At 37.6% G+C, this 16675-nt stretch overlaps 1 protein-coding gene across 1 annotated transcript in view; it reads left to right on the top strand.

The window, feature by feature from the left end:
- Positions 1 to 16675, top strand: part of Znf385d (zinc finger protein 385D) — a 243059-nt gene that overhangs the window by 145895 nt on the left and 80489 nt on the right. Inside the window, exon 3 of the mRNA XM_042680295.1 lies at positions 1827 to 1989. Coding sequence (XP_042536229.1) covers positions 1827 to 1989 — 163 coding nt within the window. The remainder of the gene's footprint in view (positions 1 to 1826; positions 1990 to 16675) is intronic.

Here is a 16675-nt window from a genome sequence, read left to right as displayed (position 1 = left end):
AAGCAGAAAAGGCTGGAAGTGGCACTGTGGCTCAAGTGGTAGAGTGCTAGCATAGAGCTGAAGAGCTGGGGGACAGCACCCAGACCCACAGTTCAAGCCCCAAGACCAACCAAAAAAAAAAAGAAGTAGGAATGACACTGTTAAAAGAAACTCAGCCTATTTAACATACAGTAAAAACTTTCACTTTTATCACCAGGGGAAATGGCACTGGCAGGGAAAAGAAGAACTTTGTTGTAAAGGAAACTAGCTTTCCCTAGAGAAGATAACCAACTAGCCTGTGGATTCCATTAAATAGAGCCCATAGCTCTCAAAAGATTTACAGCCAAAGGACTTGATGTATTAAAAGAGAACTAATCAGGAAAAAAAAAATAGACATGCAATTCTGTCCATTAAAGTAGCTTTCCCCACAGAATTAAGTTAATCTAATTTGTCTCTGGTTTCTCAATGAACTACGCCATGACTGAACTTTCTATTTGGACTCACACTATGTCTTTTGGTGTTATGTGTTGTTGGAAAGATGCGTAACTGATGCATGAGTGCTCTCTGTTCAAACTGTTTCTAATATATAATTTCCTTGTCCAGTGTTCTTTCAATACGGTACCTAGTCTTATAAGAATGTCAGAATGATGCAAATTAAAGTGTGGACTACATGGTTATTTATTAAGAATACAACATAATGTAACACCCTATTATACTGCAGTCCTTGTGACTCAGAAGAAAATGCGATTTTCTCCCCCAATCGGAACATTTAGTTTAAATAAGCAACGGGAAGTAATGCGTAATCTAACAAAAATACTTCTCTATAATGATTCTTTTTTTTTCTTTTTTGGTGAGATTATCCTATTCAAAGTTTTGATGGGAAAAACCTTCCAATCTAAGAAATCTTTCATCAGACTATCATCCCCATTCACAAAGGCTTTTTTTTTCTGGATAAACATTCATAAATGTGTATTTATTTAAACATACTTTTCTCTTCCAATGTGTCTATGTAATATCACCCTAAACCATAGTGTTAGTAAAATAAAAACTTTGGAAATTTTTGAAATTTGGGGAGGCGGGGAAAGATATATCCATTCAAAAACAATGTCCGACAATACAGAGCAAGGAATTACACTGGACCCACTTGGTGGTTAAAACACATTGGAGTCTACAGTCAGCAAGCTCTGGCAGGAAAGATCCACATGTTGAAAGTGTGATGCTCCATCTAACCACTTCTAGGGAAACAGGAAACAAAGAAAAAGAAACAGAAAATCGCCCAGCCCTCTGCATGGCTCCATTTGGACTCTGACATTGAGACTGTGTTTGAACTCTCAGTCTTCAATGACAGTCTCCAGGATGCCCACTTCCTTGTTCCCACGCAGCTTTTCTTATAGATTACCTATGGGAGACTGTAATAATAGGACACATTACAAAAAGCCAAAACACATTTTCTGAACCAAGATGGTGAGGGCTACTCACTTCTAGGGCCCAGGTTAGTTTCTGGGAGCCCACCATCTTTGATGGCAAAACCAAGGCAATCCAGGTGTAAGTTCTAATTTTTTTTTTCTTTCTCAGTTTTGCAAACAGATGTTGTTGATGTGCTAAGGTTCAGCTACATTACCCCTTAAGAGAAGCCACTGAATATTGCTTCTTTTTTTCCTAAGGTCTCAGAAGTTGGTTCCCACTGCTTTCTAGCATCATTCTAACCAGAACCCCACATTTAGCCATGGCAATGTTTAGCTTGAATGGTACCTGTTATTGAAAGGGAGTCTGTATTTGCATTAATACAGAGAATGCTAGTTTAGAAATGAGCCTGATTGCACGGTTCATTTTGTTCTCCTTTGTAGAGCCAGGCTGCGGCCCACTACAAAGGCACGAAACATGCCAAGAAGGTCAAAGCACTGGAAGCCATGAAAAGTAAGCAGAAATCTGTAACTGCCAAGGACAGCGCAAAGACTACCTTCACCTCCATCACTACCAATACCATCACTACCAGCTCTGACAAAACAGGTTAAGCAACAATCTTTGTTATTGTCGTTGTTGTGGTTGTTGTTGGGGGTCTCCCCTTTTGTCTAATCCCATGTCTGTGGAATTATGTGCCTGCTGCATCGATTCACACTTGAATCCATCTTTCTGTGTAATAATTGCTCCTTTGCATTTTTCCAGTGTCCATATGACAATCCCTGATTATCTTCCAGATTTTGCATTTTCAGGCAGTCCTGCAGCTGTTCAGAGGGACAGAATAATCATAAGTTCCCTGAAAGCTATCCCTCCCCTAACCTTTTATTTTCTAGGTAGACCTTTTCAGTGTGTATGCTTAGCATTTTGTACACAGTATCTTAGCTTATAACTTCACAGCAGATTTGATTTAACTGTGAGTCCCCAGCAAAGTAAGCCAAATGACTCGAGGAAGAACATTACTACTGACAGGCCTTATTCTCATAAATTCCAAGTGTTGCGTTGTTTTAAGTAGTGGCTGTGTGATTCTGGGCTCCTTATGGCTGAATAACCTTCCCTCTACATAAACAGGTAAGTGTTATTGGTATCAATTGTTCTTTGTAAGAGTCTTCACACTGAAATAATGGCCTCTGAATGGCCCCTTGGGATAGCTCCTGCAAGCAACCAGCTTATTCACAGCATGGGAAATCAGTGGAGTTCACCTAACCTGGCATCTTAAAATATAAGACCATCAGTCCTCAGATTTTATATAAAAGGCAGATCTGTGTGATTCGTGAATGTTCCTATAACAAGTCACTTCCAAGAATACGGGGATAATGATGGCTATTTTCCAGTCTACAAGTGGATCTTTGAGGAGAAGGAAGTGTTTATAGTCTAGGGGTCCATGGGTGGTAATGTCTTAATTAGAAGAGTGTCTTCTTGCCATGACTTATGAAAATGTAAGTTGCTACCAGTGAGCATATAGAGCAGATAACAACACCTTTGTTACAGATGGTAACATCCACTAGACCATACATAAGCTCCTCTAAAGATCCGGAGGAATCAAAAAGAATCAGTGTAAATCTAAAGGGATGATGGATTGCAGGGACACATGGCATGTCTTTCAAACAGGATGTCCAGTCTCTCCTCTCCTCTTTAATGTATTATTGGAATCCCAGAGCAGTAAGGCAAGAGACAAACATAAAAGGGATCCAAATAGGGAAAGAAGAAATAAAACTCTCCCTCTTTGCAGATGACATGATCCTGTATTTAAAGAACTCCATAGGGCTGGGAAGGTAGCTCAGCAGTAGAGTGCATGCCTTGCAAGCATGAGGCCCTGGGTTCGATTCCTCAGCACCACATAAACAGAAAAAGCCGGAAGTGGCGCTGTGGCTCCAGTGGTAGAGCACTAGCCTTGAGCTGAAGATCTGAGGGACAGCGCCCAGACCCAGAGTTCAGGCCCCATGACTGGCAAAAAAAAAAAAAAAAAAAAAAAAGAACTCCATAGACTTCTCCCCCAAGTTACTTGAGCTTATTTAAGCAGGGTATAAAATTAACACACAAAAATCAATAGCTTTTCTCTATGCCAACCATGAGAAGAGTGAGGCAGTGAAATGAGAAAACCAGCTCCATTTGTAATGGTATCAAAAAAATAAAGTTAGCAACTGACTTAAGCAAAGAGGTCAAGGACCTCTATGATGAAAACTTTAAGAACCTGAAAAATGACATTAAAGCAGATTTACGGAAGTGGAAAAGCCTCCCATATTTCTGGATTGGGAGGATTAACATTGTGAAAATAGCAATACTGCCAAAAACTATCTACAAATCCCAAGCAATATCTATGAATATCCCAACAACATTCTTTAATGAAATAGAAGATTCAATCCAAAAATTTCTATGGAATAATAGAATATTCTGAACAGCATAAACAGTCCTTAGCAGGAAGAACAGTGCTGGAGGAATATCAATACCATATAAAGCCATATATACATATATATGTATACATATATACACACATACTCACATATATGTATATATATTATATATTATATGTATATATATTATATATATATGTATATATTATATCTATAATATATATGTATATATTATATATACATATATATGTATATATATGTATATATTATATCTATAATATATATGTATATATTATATATACATATATATGTGTATATATATGTAAAAAGCTTGGTGCTGGCACAAATACAGGCCTGAGGACCAAAGGGATAAAATTGAAGATCCAAAAATGATCCCACAGATCTATGGCCACCTAATCTTAGATAAAGGAGACAAAATTATCAGATGGAGGAAAGACAGCCTCCTTAACAAATAGTGCTGGCAGAACTGTCTATACACGTGTAGAAAACTGAAGTTAGATCCTTATATATCACCCTGCAACAACTTCAACTCTAAAGGATCAAAGAGCTCTAGTCAAGAGCAGATACCCTGAAAATGCAAGAAGAGATAGGGGATACACCGCTCAAAACTTCCTAAATAAAGGTCCAGGAACACAACAAATCAAAGAAAGGCTGGATAATTGGGATCACATTAAACTGATGAGCTCTGCATGGCAAAGGACATAGCTAGTAAGATAAATAGAAAGCCCACAGATTGAGAGAAGATCTTCACTAGCCATATAAGAGACAAGGGCCTTATGTCAAATATATAGCTAGAACGCATCTTGAATAATGTTACTGCTACCATCATTGGGCATCCTCCATCTATGCCAACCCTTCCCATCCTCTCAAATAACCTACTTCTCTTTTCATATATGTACGTTGAGTGTTATGATACAAACCTGCTCCCCTGTTCTGATAGGAAGCACAGCTCTGAAACCACTCTGGACTAGTTCTCTACAATACTTAAATCCTTGGCAGAAGGAGAAGGAGATAAGTCTCCAGGATCAAAGATCATTTTTTTTTTTAGCAAAAAGATTATAACTCTTCTGCTTAATGCACAAGGGTGTTCTAGGATTTACAAACTTATCCATTTATATAAATGTGAGAGACACATTAAATCACATTTTACTGGTTTCGCCAAACCATCTCAATAAAAAAATCAAATTATATGGAAAAACCAATTCCAATTATATGTAAAAAAAAACAGTGAGTGCTTTTGGAAAATGCAAAGCATGCAGCTCTTTGGTAGATGAGAGACGCTGAGGGAGCTGTTATCAGTGGAAGAGGGACATCGGTAGAAAGGGAGCTGAGTTAGAAAGTTGCAGGTGTACTTGATGAGAAGAGAATTTGAACAAATATGTTCTCTCACTATTCTCAATCATGTATGTTTATGAATATAAATTATAGTTTACGCAATGCTCTAGGATAATTTCTACGTCTAAATGACCTATTCCCTATTTGGTTTTATTGTTCTTTGCTTTCTTTTGAGAAAGGGTCTTGCAATGCCACTTTGGGTGACCTGGAGTTCCCAGTGCGTCTGCCTCACCCTCATGGTGAATGCCACCATGCCTAGCTTCTCCTCTGGTTTTATTTTTTTTTTTTTGTCTTTTCTTCTTTTTCTTGATTTATGTCTGTCTTCAGGCCAGAGAAGTGAATGAAAAGAAATATTTACTCATCAGCCACTGACAACTCATAGAAAGCATAGTTTACCTGCTTTGATACAAAGAGGCATCTCCTAACATTAAAAAATTATATTTTTAAAATAATGATAAGGATTGGGTTAGTGAGTTGATACAAAGAAAAATTTACAGGCATAGGTACTATTTTAAGAGTATATAACACACTCAAAATTCTTTGTGTATGCGTGGTTACTATTCATTACAGAATATTTCACAGAACAAGCATTTCTAAAAGAAGCCAGGATAGCTGTCTGTTTTCTTGAATGTAAGATTTTCGGTGCAGAGAAAATCATGTCAAAAATCAACAAATTGGAGTCAGATACAATCTAAGTCTGTGGGAAGATAATTTAGGAAGATTGAGTGTTAGAAGCCAGCCTGAGCTAAATAGTAAGATCCTATGTAAAAAATAAAATAAAAATAAATAATTAATTAATAGGTATCAGGAAATTACATTCAAAGTAGCTTGCAAAATATGACTGCAATGTTATTTTTTTTTCTATTGTAAAAGGACAAATTCTGAATTGGCTCTTTAAGTTTTATACAATATTAACACCTGGTCTTTCTTTACTTTTGGTTCCTTCCTGGTATATCAATCAGCTTAAGATCCTCCAAATAAACAACCTTGAAATACAAGCAGCTTTTGCAACCATAAATTATTTCTCATGCACACAGCACATCCATTTTGTTTTGCTTTTCACATGAACTTAACACCAGGGCCACGCTGTAGAAGCAACTTGCCAATACTATGAGGAAGGGAAAATGAAAAGTGGCTCTTACAGCAAATTTTTAGTGGAAGTGACACATAACTTTCCTCTCACTTTTTCCTGCAAATTCACATGACTGAAGCTCATCACAATAGGCCAGGAAGAATTTCTGTCCTGGGAGGTATTGGTGAATAACCACGCAGCCTTTTCTGGTAGCTTCAACTCTCATTTGTACTTAGATATCTCAACATTCTCCAGACATGTCTCTTAAATCCAGACTTACTTTTCCATAGCCTGGCCTGTGTTCACTTACATGGATAGTATTTCATAGGCTCTCAAAGGAAACTAAAATAGTCCTCATCTTGACCATTGTCCAGCTTTCTCTCTTTCACATTGTTTCTTGGGTGTTTGTGCTGATATTTGAACTCTGGGGACTAGGCACCGTCTCTTAGTGTTTTGTCTCAAGGATGGCATCCTACCACTTGAGTCATGGTTTCACTTCTGTTTTTGTTTGTTTGTTTGTTTTCTTTATGATGCTTAATTGGAGAGAAGAGGGTCAATGACTTTCCTGACCACCTTGGCTTCGAAACATGATCACCTGAGTAGCTAAGATTGCAGGCATGAGCCACCAGCACCTGGCCCATCTTTCCAAGATTTTAGTGCATGGATCACAGACTTGAAATCTAGTTACAATTGGATTTTTTAAAATATTAATAAGTTTTTTTATTGTGAAAATACTGTACAGAAGAGTTACAATTACATGAGCAAGGTAATGAGTACATTTCTTATCAAGCATTGTTGCCTCTTCCTTTGTTTCCCCTTATCATACCTGCCCTCCCATCCCCACCCACCTCACCAAAGTTGTGAGTTTGTTTTTCAACATAACGTCTTGTACATCTCATTGTTGCAATGGATCCACCTGTATCCCTATTTAAACAATTTGTTTTTGCCCTTCCCAAATTATCCCAGCATCAAATACAGTGAAAACAGGGGTTATACCGTGGGGGTGGGGACATACAAAGCAACAAAAAAAATCATCTTATAAATATGTTAGAAACAATAGCAAGAAAGAAAAACCATTTGAGTTCTTATCATGGGGTTCATTTCGCCTAACATCAATTTATCTGACCGTTCCTGCTTATCTCAGACATATACTAGTTATTGCAAATAAGGGAAATCATAGGACCTATGTTTCTTTGGACCTGGCTTACTTCACTTAATTTTTTCCAAGTCTTTCCATTTCCTAACAAATGGGGCAATGTCATTCTTTCTGATGGAGGCATAGAATTCCATTGTGTATATATACCATATTTTCTTGATCCATTCATCTACTGAGGACATCTGGGTTGGTTCCATATCTTAGCTATGGTAAATAATGCTGTAATAAATGTAGTTGTGCTGGTAGCTTTTTGTGATCATTTGGGTAAATGCCCAAAAGTTGGATTGCTGGATCATAGGGGAGCTCTATATGGAGTCTTTTGAAGAACCTCCATATTACTTTCCAAAGTGCTTGAACAAGTTTACACTACCACCAACAATGCAGTAAGGTTCCATTCTGTCCACATCCCCTCCAGCATCTGTTGTTATTAGAGTTCTTGATTATAGCCATTCTAACTGGGGTGAGGTGGTATCTCAATGTTGTTTTGATTTGCATTTCTTTCATGGCTAGGGAGGTTGAGCATTTCTTCATGTGTCTATTGGCCATCCTTCTTTCCTCTTCAGAGAAGTTTCTCTGTAAGTCTTTAGCCCACTTAATTATTGGGCAGTTGTTTCTTTGAGGATTTGTTGTTGGGGGATTTAATTTTTTGAGTTCCAGGTATATTTTAGATATGAGACCCTTGTCCATTGTATGGCTTCAGCAGCACATATACTAAGATTGCAATGATACAGAGAAGATTAGCATGGCTTTTTTTTTCTTTCTAATTCAGTCCCTACAATTGTACAGTTAAACCCATCCACTTCCTTTCCATTCTTAGAAAGCATCTGTCACATTTTATCTCTTTGTTACCCCCAAATTCTGGCTTTATGGTTTATGTCTTGCAATTCCCTTTTCTGAAGCCTCTGTACAGCATCCACAACCACATCATTCATTCTATCATTTATTTGTTTGTTAGAATTCATCTACTTAGAAACCCTCAGTGCACCTTTATGCTAAGGTTGGGCTGAACACCATGACCCATATGTGGCCAGGGGATGACCACAGCGTGTCCTTCCAAGTTTCTCCTCTACTGCTCACCTGAATGCTCTTCACCAGAGCTAGAGCCCACTGTCCCGTCACTTTTTCTTAGACTGTTTATCTAAATTTCCTGTTTAAAATCCATAACTTTTCTCTCCTTCCTCCTGCATAGAAAGTCCCACATGACTATATTCCTTTCCAGCTAGTTTATAGCATTCTTATTGATACCTATTGTCTCAATACTTTTTCTCAGCTTCTCTCATTCTGTCTTTTACATTTTTCTCTATAGAGTGCTTTTTATACTAACGTTAGTAAGTGGTTGTGCAGTTGGAACAACTAGTTCTGTGGTTTTGTTCCTGTATTGAGGGGCACAGTCAAACTTTAAACTTGCTTATTTTATATAGTGCTTCTATGAATTTGTAATGGTCCTCATTAGTCCTATGGATTTTATGATATTGGTCATCGCAAGTTAGAATGGCAAGTTTGGATGAAAGGTTTTCAGGAAGTAGTCTTTGGTTTTGCTTCTTGAGATTTGCTAGTTCCTCAGGTAAAGAACTCTTGACATTTCTAATGGCCGTTCAGTGACTATCAATCAGAAGTTAATTAGCCTATGGAGTACATGGATTTTCCCTAGTCTTCTCACTGGTTATGTATGAGAACATTTTTCCTTTGATTCTCCTCTTCAACCCTCAGTGAATTGCAAATATATTCACCCGATAAAATCACTAAATTACAATTTAAATATGCACTTTTCATTCTCATGACTCAGTCATCTCATGCTCATTTTCCTGTCTCTTTTTCTTCATTTTTTTTCTTTTCTTAAATAGCAATCCAGGGATGCTGTGCTCATCAGACTCAAAGGTTCCAGGAATAAAATACTTTTGACTCTACTGTTGACCAAGTCCAAGATAGCAAATTAACATTTATTTTTTGTGTTAATAATTGGTTCCAAGTGATTTATTATTTTTTCAGAGTCACAAGATTTGTTCAGGGGTCAGAGAGAGAAAAAAATGTTTTCTCAAAACAAAGAACGTCTCTGATGGAAAATATCAGCCTGTGGCTGAAAATAGATTGATCAGGAAGCAAAAGCTTTATGGGAGTGTTTTCAATCCTGACTCACAAACCTGAGTTCTTATTTTACCTGTATATTACTCTCCTTAACTGGCCTTTTACACTAAGCCTGTGCCAAACAAAGCTAGTATTACAATTTTTTTGTTCTTTCATATTTAGTTAGACGCTAAATCACCACAACAATGAGAATGATAAAGGCAGTTGCAATTTGTAAGGAAAAACCAATCTGTCATTTAGAAAGTATCTTTCAGTGGAGGAAATAAACATGTGAACTAGTTTTTATTTCTGTTTTTATAAGGAAGGTAGAGTTTTCTTCACACTGACTTCCAATGTCCCTAACACTGAAAATAGTGACAAAAATGTGACCTAAGCATCATTTAAAAAACCATGCATCCCTGATATACTATGAATTATGTAGTTGCATACAGGATTCTGTATGCAATATAGTACATATAAATCCAAGTGGTATACATGCATACTTATCTGTATGCAAGATTCTGTCTTTAATGGCTGTCATTGAAGTATTCTACTCTGCCAGGTGTTCGTAATCAGTATGGAGCTCTTTAAGAAGCGAAATGCATTCTTTTGCGGGTTAAGCATCTATAGCTCTGTTGGAATGTAAGAGGCAATATAAAATGATTTGAAAGGGGACACATTTCATCAACTCTTATAGATATGGTGCAGTAGTCTACAAATGCCCCTCGTAGCATGTGGAAATTGTTCCAGCTCCTGGGGTCTTTCTTTTCTGATCCATTCTCCCAAACAAAGCCTCCCTGGGACAATCACACCAGGATAAAAGATCCCACAGCATGCATCTCAGCTCAGAGCTGAAGCACCATTGTGAGGCCATTTATGCCTAAGCGCTTTCTCTTGGCTTAGCACATGCTCAAGATTGGCCAAAGAAAGGGATTTTATCAAGTGTCCCTTTCTCAAGATGTGTGAGAAGTTCCTGCAATAGCGCTGGCAGCAGAACTGGAAAGAAATTGAAATAAATAAATAAGCAATAGGAAATTTAAAGAAAAGGGGGATAGGCTAATGTTTATTTGAATACCATGGCTCCAGAATATCTGTATATGGACGACAAATTGCACATTAAAGGAGGCCTGAAAGTAAAAGACACAGTTCTGTTTAGCTTTTTGGCGTGCAGAAAGAAATCAAGATGAATGGCGTTTGGCTGATTCCATAAGGCTGATAAAAGGTTTGACCTAGATGCATTACATAAAACCATCCTGGAATCACAGCAGAATTTTGCAATGGCTTTTGCATCCTGACAAGAACATGTTGTCTCGTGTTCTCAGTGTCACAAATGGGTGAAGTTGCAGGGATCTAAACCTGAAAAAAAGGAGACTGTCATCCAGCTTTGTTCAGGTGTCGGGTGTGGTATGGAGGATAAGAAGGATATTAGGCTAGTTCGATGAGCCTGCGCATAATTTTGTATTGAGTCTAAAATCAACTGGGTTCTCTCTCTCTCTCTCTCTCTCTCTCTCTCTCTCTCTCTCTCTCTCTCTCTCTCTCTCTCTCTCTCTCTCTCTCTCCCAGTAAGCTACACAAGAGGGAATACTTTCCTTCTGCCTCCTGAGGGTCTGATAATTTAGTTGTTGAAATAAGCTGACAGCTGGCAGATTAATAAGAGAAAATGCACCCAAATGTTTGCTATACTCACAGGTATCACATAACAGAACTGAATAACACAAGCCCCACCCAGAAATATCTGGAAGCATTTATACCTTCTATATAGGGATTAGAGAGGTAAGTAAATTTGGGGAAGGGAGAAGATGAATGTTTCCCCAAAACAGAGAATAGCCTATAATAGAGGGTCTCTGGGTGTGGCTCTGGCTTCCAGACTTCACTTGCTGGACAGGAATTCATCTTCCCTGGTTAATGGATTTACATTTGTTGGTTTTCAAATGGTCCCAGCTTGAAGTCTTAACACACAAATTGTTTTCTCTGGTGTGGCATTTCTTAAATTACTTTGATATATATATGTATATATATATATATATATGCATAATGTGTGCATATGTGTGTGTTGTATGTATATGATTATCTCAACCAGAAATATTAAATTTATGAAAATAAATGATAAATTGAACAGCTCACCAATATATATGATATGCCAGATGTCTGGATGATATTTGAAAATTAAATTTAAATTCCCAGAGGCTTTGTCTACAGATGCCTTATTTCTAGAAGCATCTGCATCTGTATGCATTCACGGAGGATTTTTCCCACCTTTTACATGCCATTTTTAGAATCAACTTCTGTAGACATAAGTTTATATGATAAAATATTTCAGCTGCACACTAGAAATCATAAATGCAATGAGAGTTGAATGACAAAAAATATGACAAAATGTCGAACAACCAACAGTATAAACATGTGGACATTTAGCCAACTTGGTCACTAATATGAAAAGGCAGAGGGATTGCTATGGCTTGATTCGTTTTGTTTTATTTTACTTCTCTTTTTTAAAAATTTTGACAGTATTAATGAATGAGCTCAGGGCCTCTTGTTTGTCTAGCAAGTGCTCTTTCAGTTGAACTACTTCCCCAGTTATTTATTTTTCTTTTAGTTTGTTTTTCAAATAGTGTCTCATGCTTTTGTTGGGTGCCAGAAGATCTCTATTTTCCTACCTCTACTTCCTGATTAACTGGGGAAGATAGGTCTGAACTACTACAGTTGACATCACATTTTCTTCATTTTTTTTCTATCTTGCTTGTTATTCTTCTTCCTTCCTTCCTTCCTTCCTTCCTTCCTTCCTTCGTTCGTTCCTTCCTTCCTTCCTTCCTTCTTTCTTTCTTTCTTTCTTTCTTTTTCTGTCAAGGTGATATACCATGGGGTTACAGTTGCAAAAGTAAGGTAATAAGTACATTTCTTGTCAACCTTGTTACCCCTTCCCTCATTATTCTCCTTACTTTCCCTCCCCTGAGTTGTACAGATCATTTCCAATATATTGTCTCGTGAGTATTGCTGTTGCATTGGTTCCCAGCTTGTCCTTTCTCACCATTCTGTTGTTCCCCTTCCTTCCCCGGATTCAGATAATTGTATACACAATACCCAGCGTATCAAAATCAAATACAGTGACAACAGGGGATACAAAAAAGAAACAAGAAATCACATAGTACATTAAAAAAAACAACAACAAAGAAAACCCTTTGGTTCCCATGTCTTGGAATTCATTTCGTTTAACGTCATCTTAGTGAAATAAGCCAGACCCAAAGAAACATAGCCCTTATTATTTCCCTTATTTGTCATAAATAGTATATATCTAGGATAATCTTAGCAGATCAGTAGAACATCTCAATCGCATCACATTTCTTACTCTACTTCCACAGTGTACATTATACTGACAGAGTGTTCTTAGTAAAAATGAAACCAAAGTGAAAAGACGTGTTTAAATTAAGAATTGGAGTTGCATTTATTTCCTATCAATTCCAAACTCTGGATCATAATGAGAGGATTTTGTGGAGATCTAGCACTGGCCTATCATTTTTGTCAGTCTTCCATATCTTTACTCACTTACAGCCCAGGAAAACCACCTGAAACAAACAGAGTAAACCCCCTAGAAAATTGGAAACTAGTTATATCTGTGTGGTTCACTGAGCCAGTCTTCCTGTACAGCCTCTTTCATTCTATGCATCACACTCAGAGACAAAGAAGGATGTGTGTGATGTTTGCTGGGGCCCTGTGCATAGGTGAACACAACTATACACAAATCCAGCCTCACCCACAGCTGTCTGATTTCTAATTCCAGGTTTCCACGTAGACACAGTTCTATAACGGCTTGCTTGTCTTCTTCTTTGTGAACTTGACGTAATGTCCATGTACTTTAACACATAAATCTTTGTCTTAACAACTAGCGAAGTTTGAAACTACTCAACATTACTGGCCATATAGGAAACTGAAATAATAATGTTGAGATTCTATTTCATTTCAGTCAGGATAGCCATCATCAAGAATATACTCAATAATTGTGTACCAGTGGCTCATTCCTGTAATCCCGTAATCAGGAGGCTGAGAGCTGAGGATCCCAGTTTAATGCCAGCCAGGGCAGGGAGTCCTTGAGATTCTCATCTCCAAGTAAACACCCAAAAAGGTGGAAGTAGAGCTGTGTCTCAAGTGATAGAGTACTAACCATAAGCAAATTAGGTCAAGGACTGGCACCTTAACAAAAAAGAGGAAAAAGGAATACAAACAAGAACAATAAAAGTTAGCAAGGATGGAGGGGAAAAGGCACCCTAATACAATGCTGATGGGAATGTTAATTAGCGTAATCATTATATAAAATCATTATGATGGTCTCTGAAAATATAAAACAGAAGTCCCCTGGGATTTAGTAATACCACTCTTGACATGCATCTAAAACAATATATGATATGATTACAGTTGAGGCACTTACACACCCATTTTCATTGCAAGACTATTCTGAATTGCTTCACCTGTGATGACAACACAGATGTCCTAACACTGATGGTCAGATCAAGAAAATGTGATATGTACACATAATATTATTCAGTTATGCAGTTAGGCCACTCGTAGGGAAATAGGTGGAACTGGAGATCATTGTGTTACATGAAGTAAGACAGGATCAGAAAAACTATAGTTGCATTTTTTATTATAAACAGAATCTACACCTAAAAGGTGTGTGTGTGTGTGTGTGTGTGTGTGTGTGTGTGTGTGTAATATGACTGCAAATATGGGACTTTTGAGTAGATGAGGGAGAGGGAAAGAGGGAAAGAGAATGATCGAAGGTGAACAATGTTGGAATAATTTGTATATGTGTATGAAGATCGCATAGAGAAGCTCACTGAAAGCTGTTGACTTTCAGAGGCGTAGAGAGTGTGTGGAAAGAGAGAATGATAGAGGGGGTTAATTGGATTAAAAATAATGTATGCATGTATGGAATGCCATGGTGAAATCCCTTTGTACAATTAATATACACTAATGCAGTAACAACAGGGAATGCAAAACAAGTTCTATTGGCAAATGGGTACCATTTTGGGAGGGGGAGGGGTAAACAGAGGAAGAGAAAGAAGGTGATTATCACCAAAATACTTCATATACACACATTAGAATGAAACAAACCAACATAAAATTGTTTTCCAGTGGGAGATAGGGATAAGGAAGATGCTTGAGGGATGAATTTGATCAAGGTACATTGTATGTGTATATAGAAATATCAAAGTGAAATATCCTTGTACAACTAATATATACTAGCAAGAAATATAGAATAAGTGTAAGTACATGCTACTGCACCATCTTTGTGCCAACATTATTCCAATAATTCAACTAGCAATTAAAAATAACACATTCCAAGTACACAGTAGTCAATAGATTTTTATAGCTGATCTCTCCTACATTTAACCAGTGTGCAAAATAAATCAAATATCTTAACCAGTGTAACTCAGAATTTGCATGTGTAACCAGTGGGCTGAGCTTTTCCCAGAGACAGCATAAAATTAAGTTGCTATTTTAATTATCATAATTGCATTCAGATTCATCATTAAATTACTGTGCTGCTTCAGTTTCTAATGAGAGTTAAGAACTTTTCAAGCAGCTCTATTGAGTCAGATTGACTGTATTGAACTTCTAGCTGTGACAGGAGTATTGGGTTAAATTTGAGGGCAGAGAACACATTCACTACACAGGTTAGAGTGTGTACCGCTCTACCAGTGCACAACTCATCTCTGGCTGGCTTTGCTTGGGTTATGACTGAGTTTGTGGGCAGTCTTGGCAATATATCAGTTGTACATGATTGCTGAAATCAATCACCCTCAGACTCACCATTACTGCCTGGACAAAGTCCAAGGTGAAGGTCAGGATTGAGAATATACAGCAGTATTGAAACTGACCTATTTTTGTCCTTATTTTATGTTTATATTTTGTCCAACCCTTTTGTTTTTCAGGCAGTAGAAATAAGTAAAAATCAGGGGGGGAAATAATGCTTTTCTTCCATGTGCCCTTTGAGGTAGAAGAGTTTGTAGAATAGGAAAAAAAATATTCCCAAGCTTTACTGATGTTGTCAGAGATCTGACTCTGAATTAAGAATGGTGTCTATCTGTCCTTCCATCCATCCATCCATCCATCCATCCATCCATCCATCCATCCATCCATCCATCCGTCCGTCCATCTCTATTTAGACTTTTATGAGACTCTGGAGGCAGAATCAAGGAAAACTAAGATCCACATCTGGAGATCTAACTTCCAGAAATCTTCAATCTGGTTCAGAAGATAAGACAAAAGTACAAAATTTAATTCAAGGAAGTACAAGATTTAGTGGGGAAAAATAGCAGGTAGGTAGGCATAATACCACAAAAGTCCAGAGTAAATGCAATTGCCCTTTTATATGAAAGAGGCAGAAAGGATCACACATACTGTATTTTAAATCGAGTTCAATGTGTGCCACCCGCAGACTAAGTCTTCATGTAATGTTTTATTGATTCAGTGCTTTGTGAGTACTTACCATGCACTTCCTTGTAATTATTACATGTCACTCTTTCCTTCTAATAGCTCCTGATAATGGAGTAGAGAACAAAAGGCTTTCATGAAGTTGTTTGTAAGTTTTCTTCTGGAGGACAGTCAAGCTAAGGACTATTTCACTCTTAGAAAATATTCTTAAGTTTGCAGCTAAAGAATCTTAACTGAGGTTAACTATTCTTTTCAGGGAGGTAAGATTCAAACTGACTTCTGAATCTTCCCAAGCCATTGTATCCTATTGGCATGAAAGCACTTAATCTATACTTCGCTGTTAGTATTATCTTTAATTTTGGCTGTTAGATTGCATCACCATAATGTGATCACACAGAATAGCTCCTCTCATTTACCAAAACCATTGAGCACCTATAGGTGCTCAATGTTGCTATACTTTGTCTTCTACATGGCCAGAGTATTTAAAGTATGTATCTGCCCATGGCCTTTTCTCTATGCATCTATATTGTGATCTTTTCCAGCAAGTAAGCTGGTAAGAGAAGATAGGTCAAGGGCTAAAGCTTTATGATGGTTTCTCTTTTTTTTAAAAAAAAAAAGAAAAGAAAAGGGCGGGGTGGGGGTGAGGAGAAGAAAAGAATTGCTGGGTACCAGTGTGTGCCTATAACACTAGCAACTCTGAAGGCTGAGATTTGGAGGGTTGCTATAGAAAGCCCTGACAGAGAAGTTTGCTAGACTTCAGGTCCAAAATAGCCAGCAAAAAGCCGGGCTGGACGTATGGTTCAA

The sequence above is a fragment of the Dipodomys spectabilis genome, unplaced genomic scaffold (genome assembly GCF_019054845.1).
Source record: "Dipodomys spectabilis isolate Male_0828 unplaced genomic scaffold, ASM1905484v1 ptg000054l, whole genome shotgun sequence".
Classification (NCBI taxonomy): Eukaryota; Metazoa; Chordata; class Mammalia; order Rodentia; family Heteromyidae; genus Dipodomys; species Dipodomys spectabilis.
Note: the sequence above shows the minus strand (reverse complement) of the source record. Positions and strands in the feature narration are given on the sequence as shown.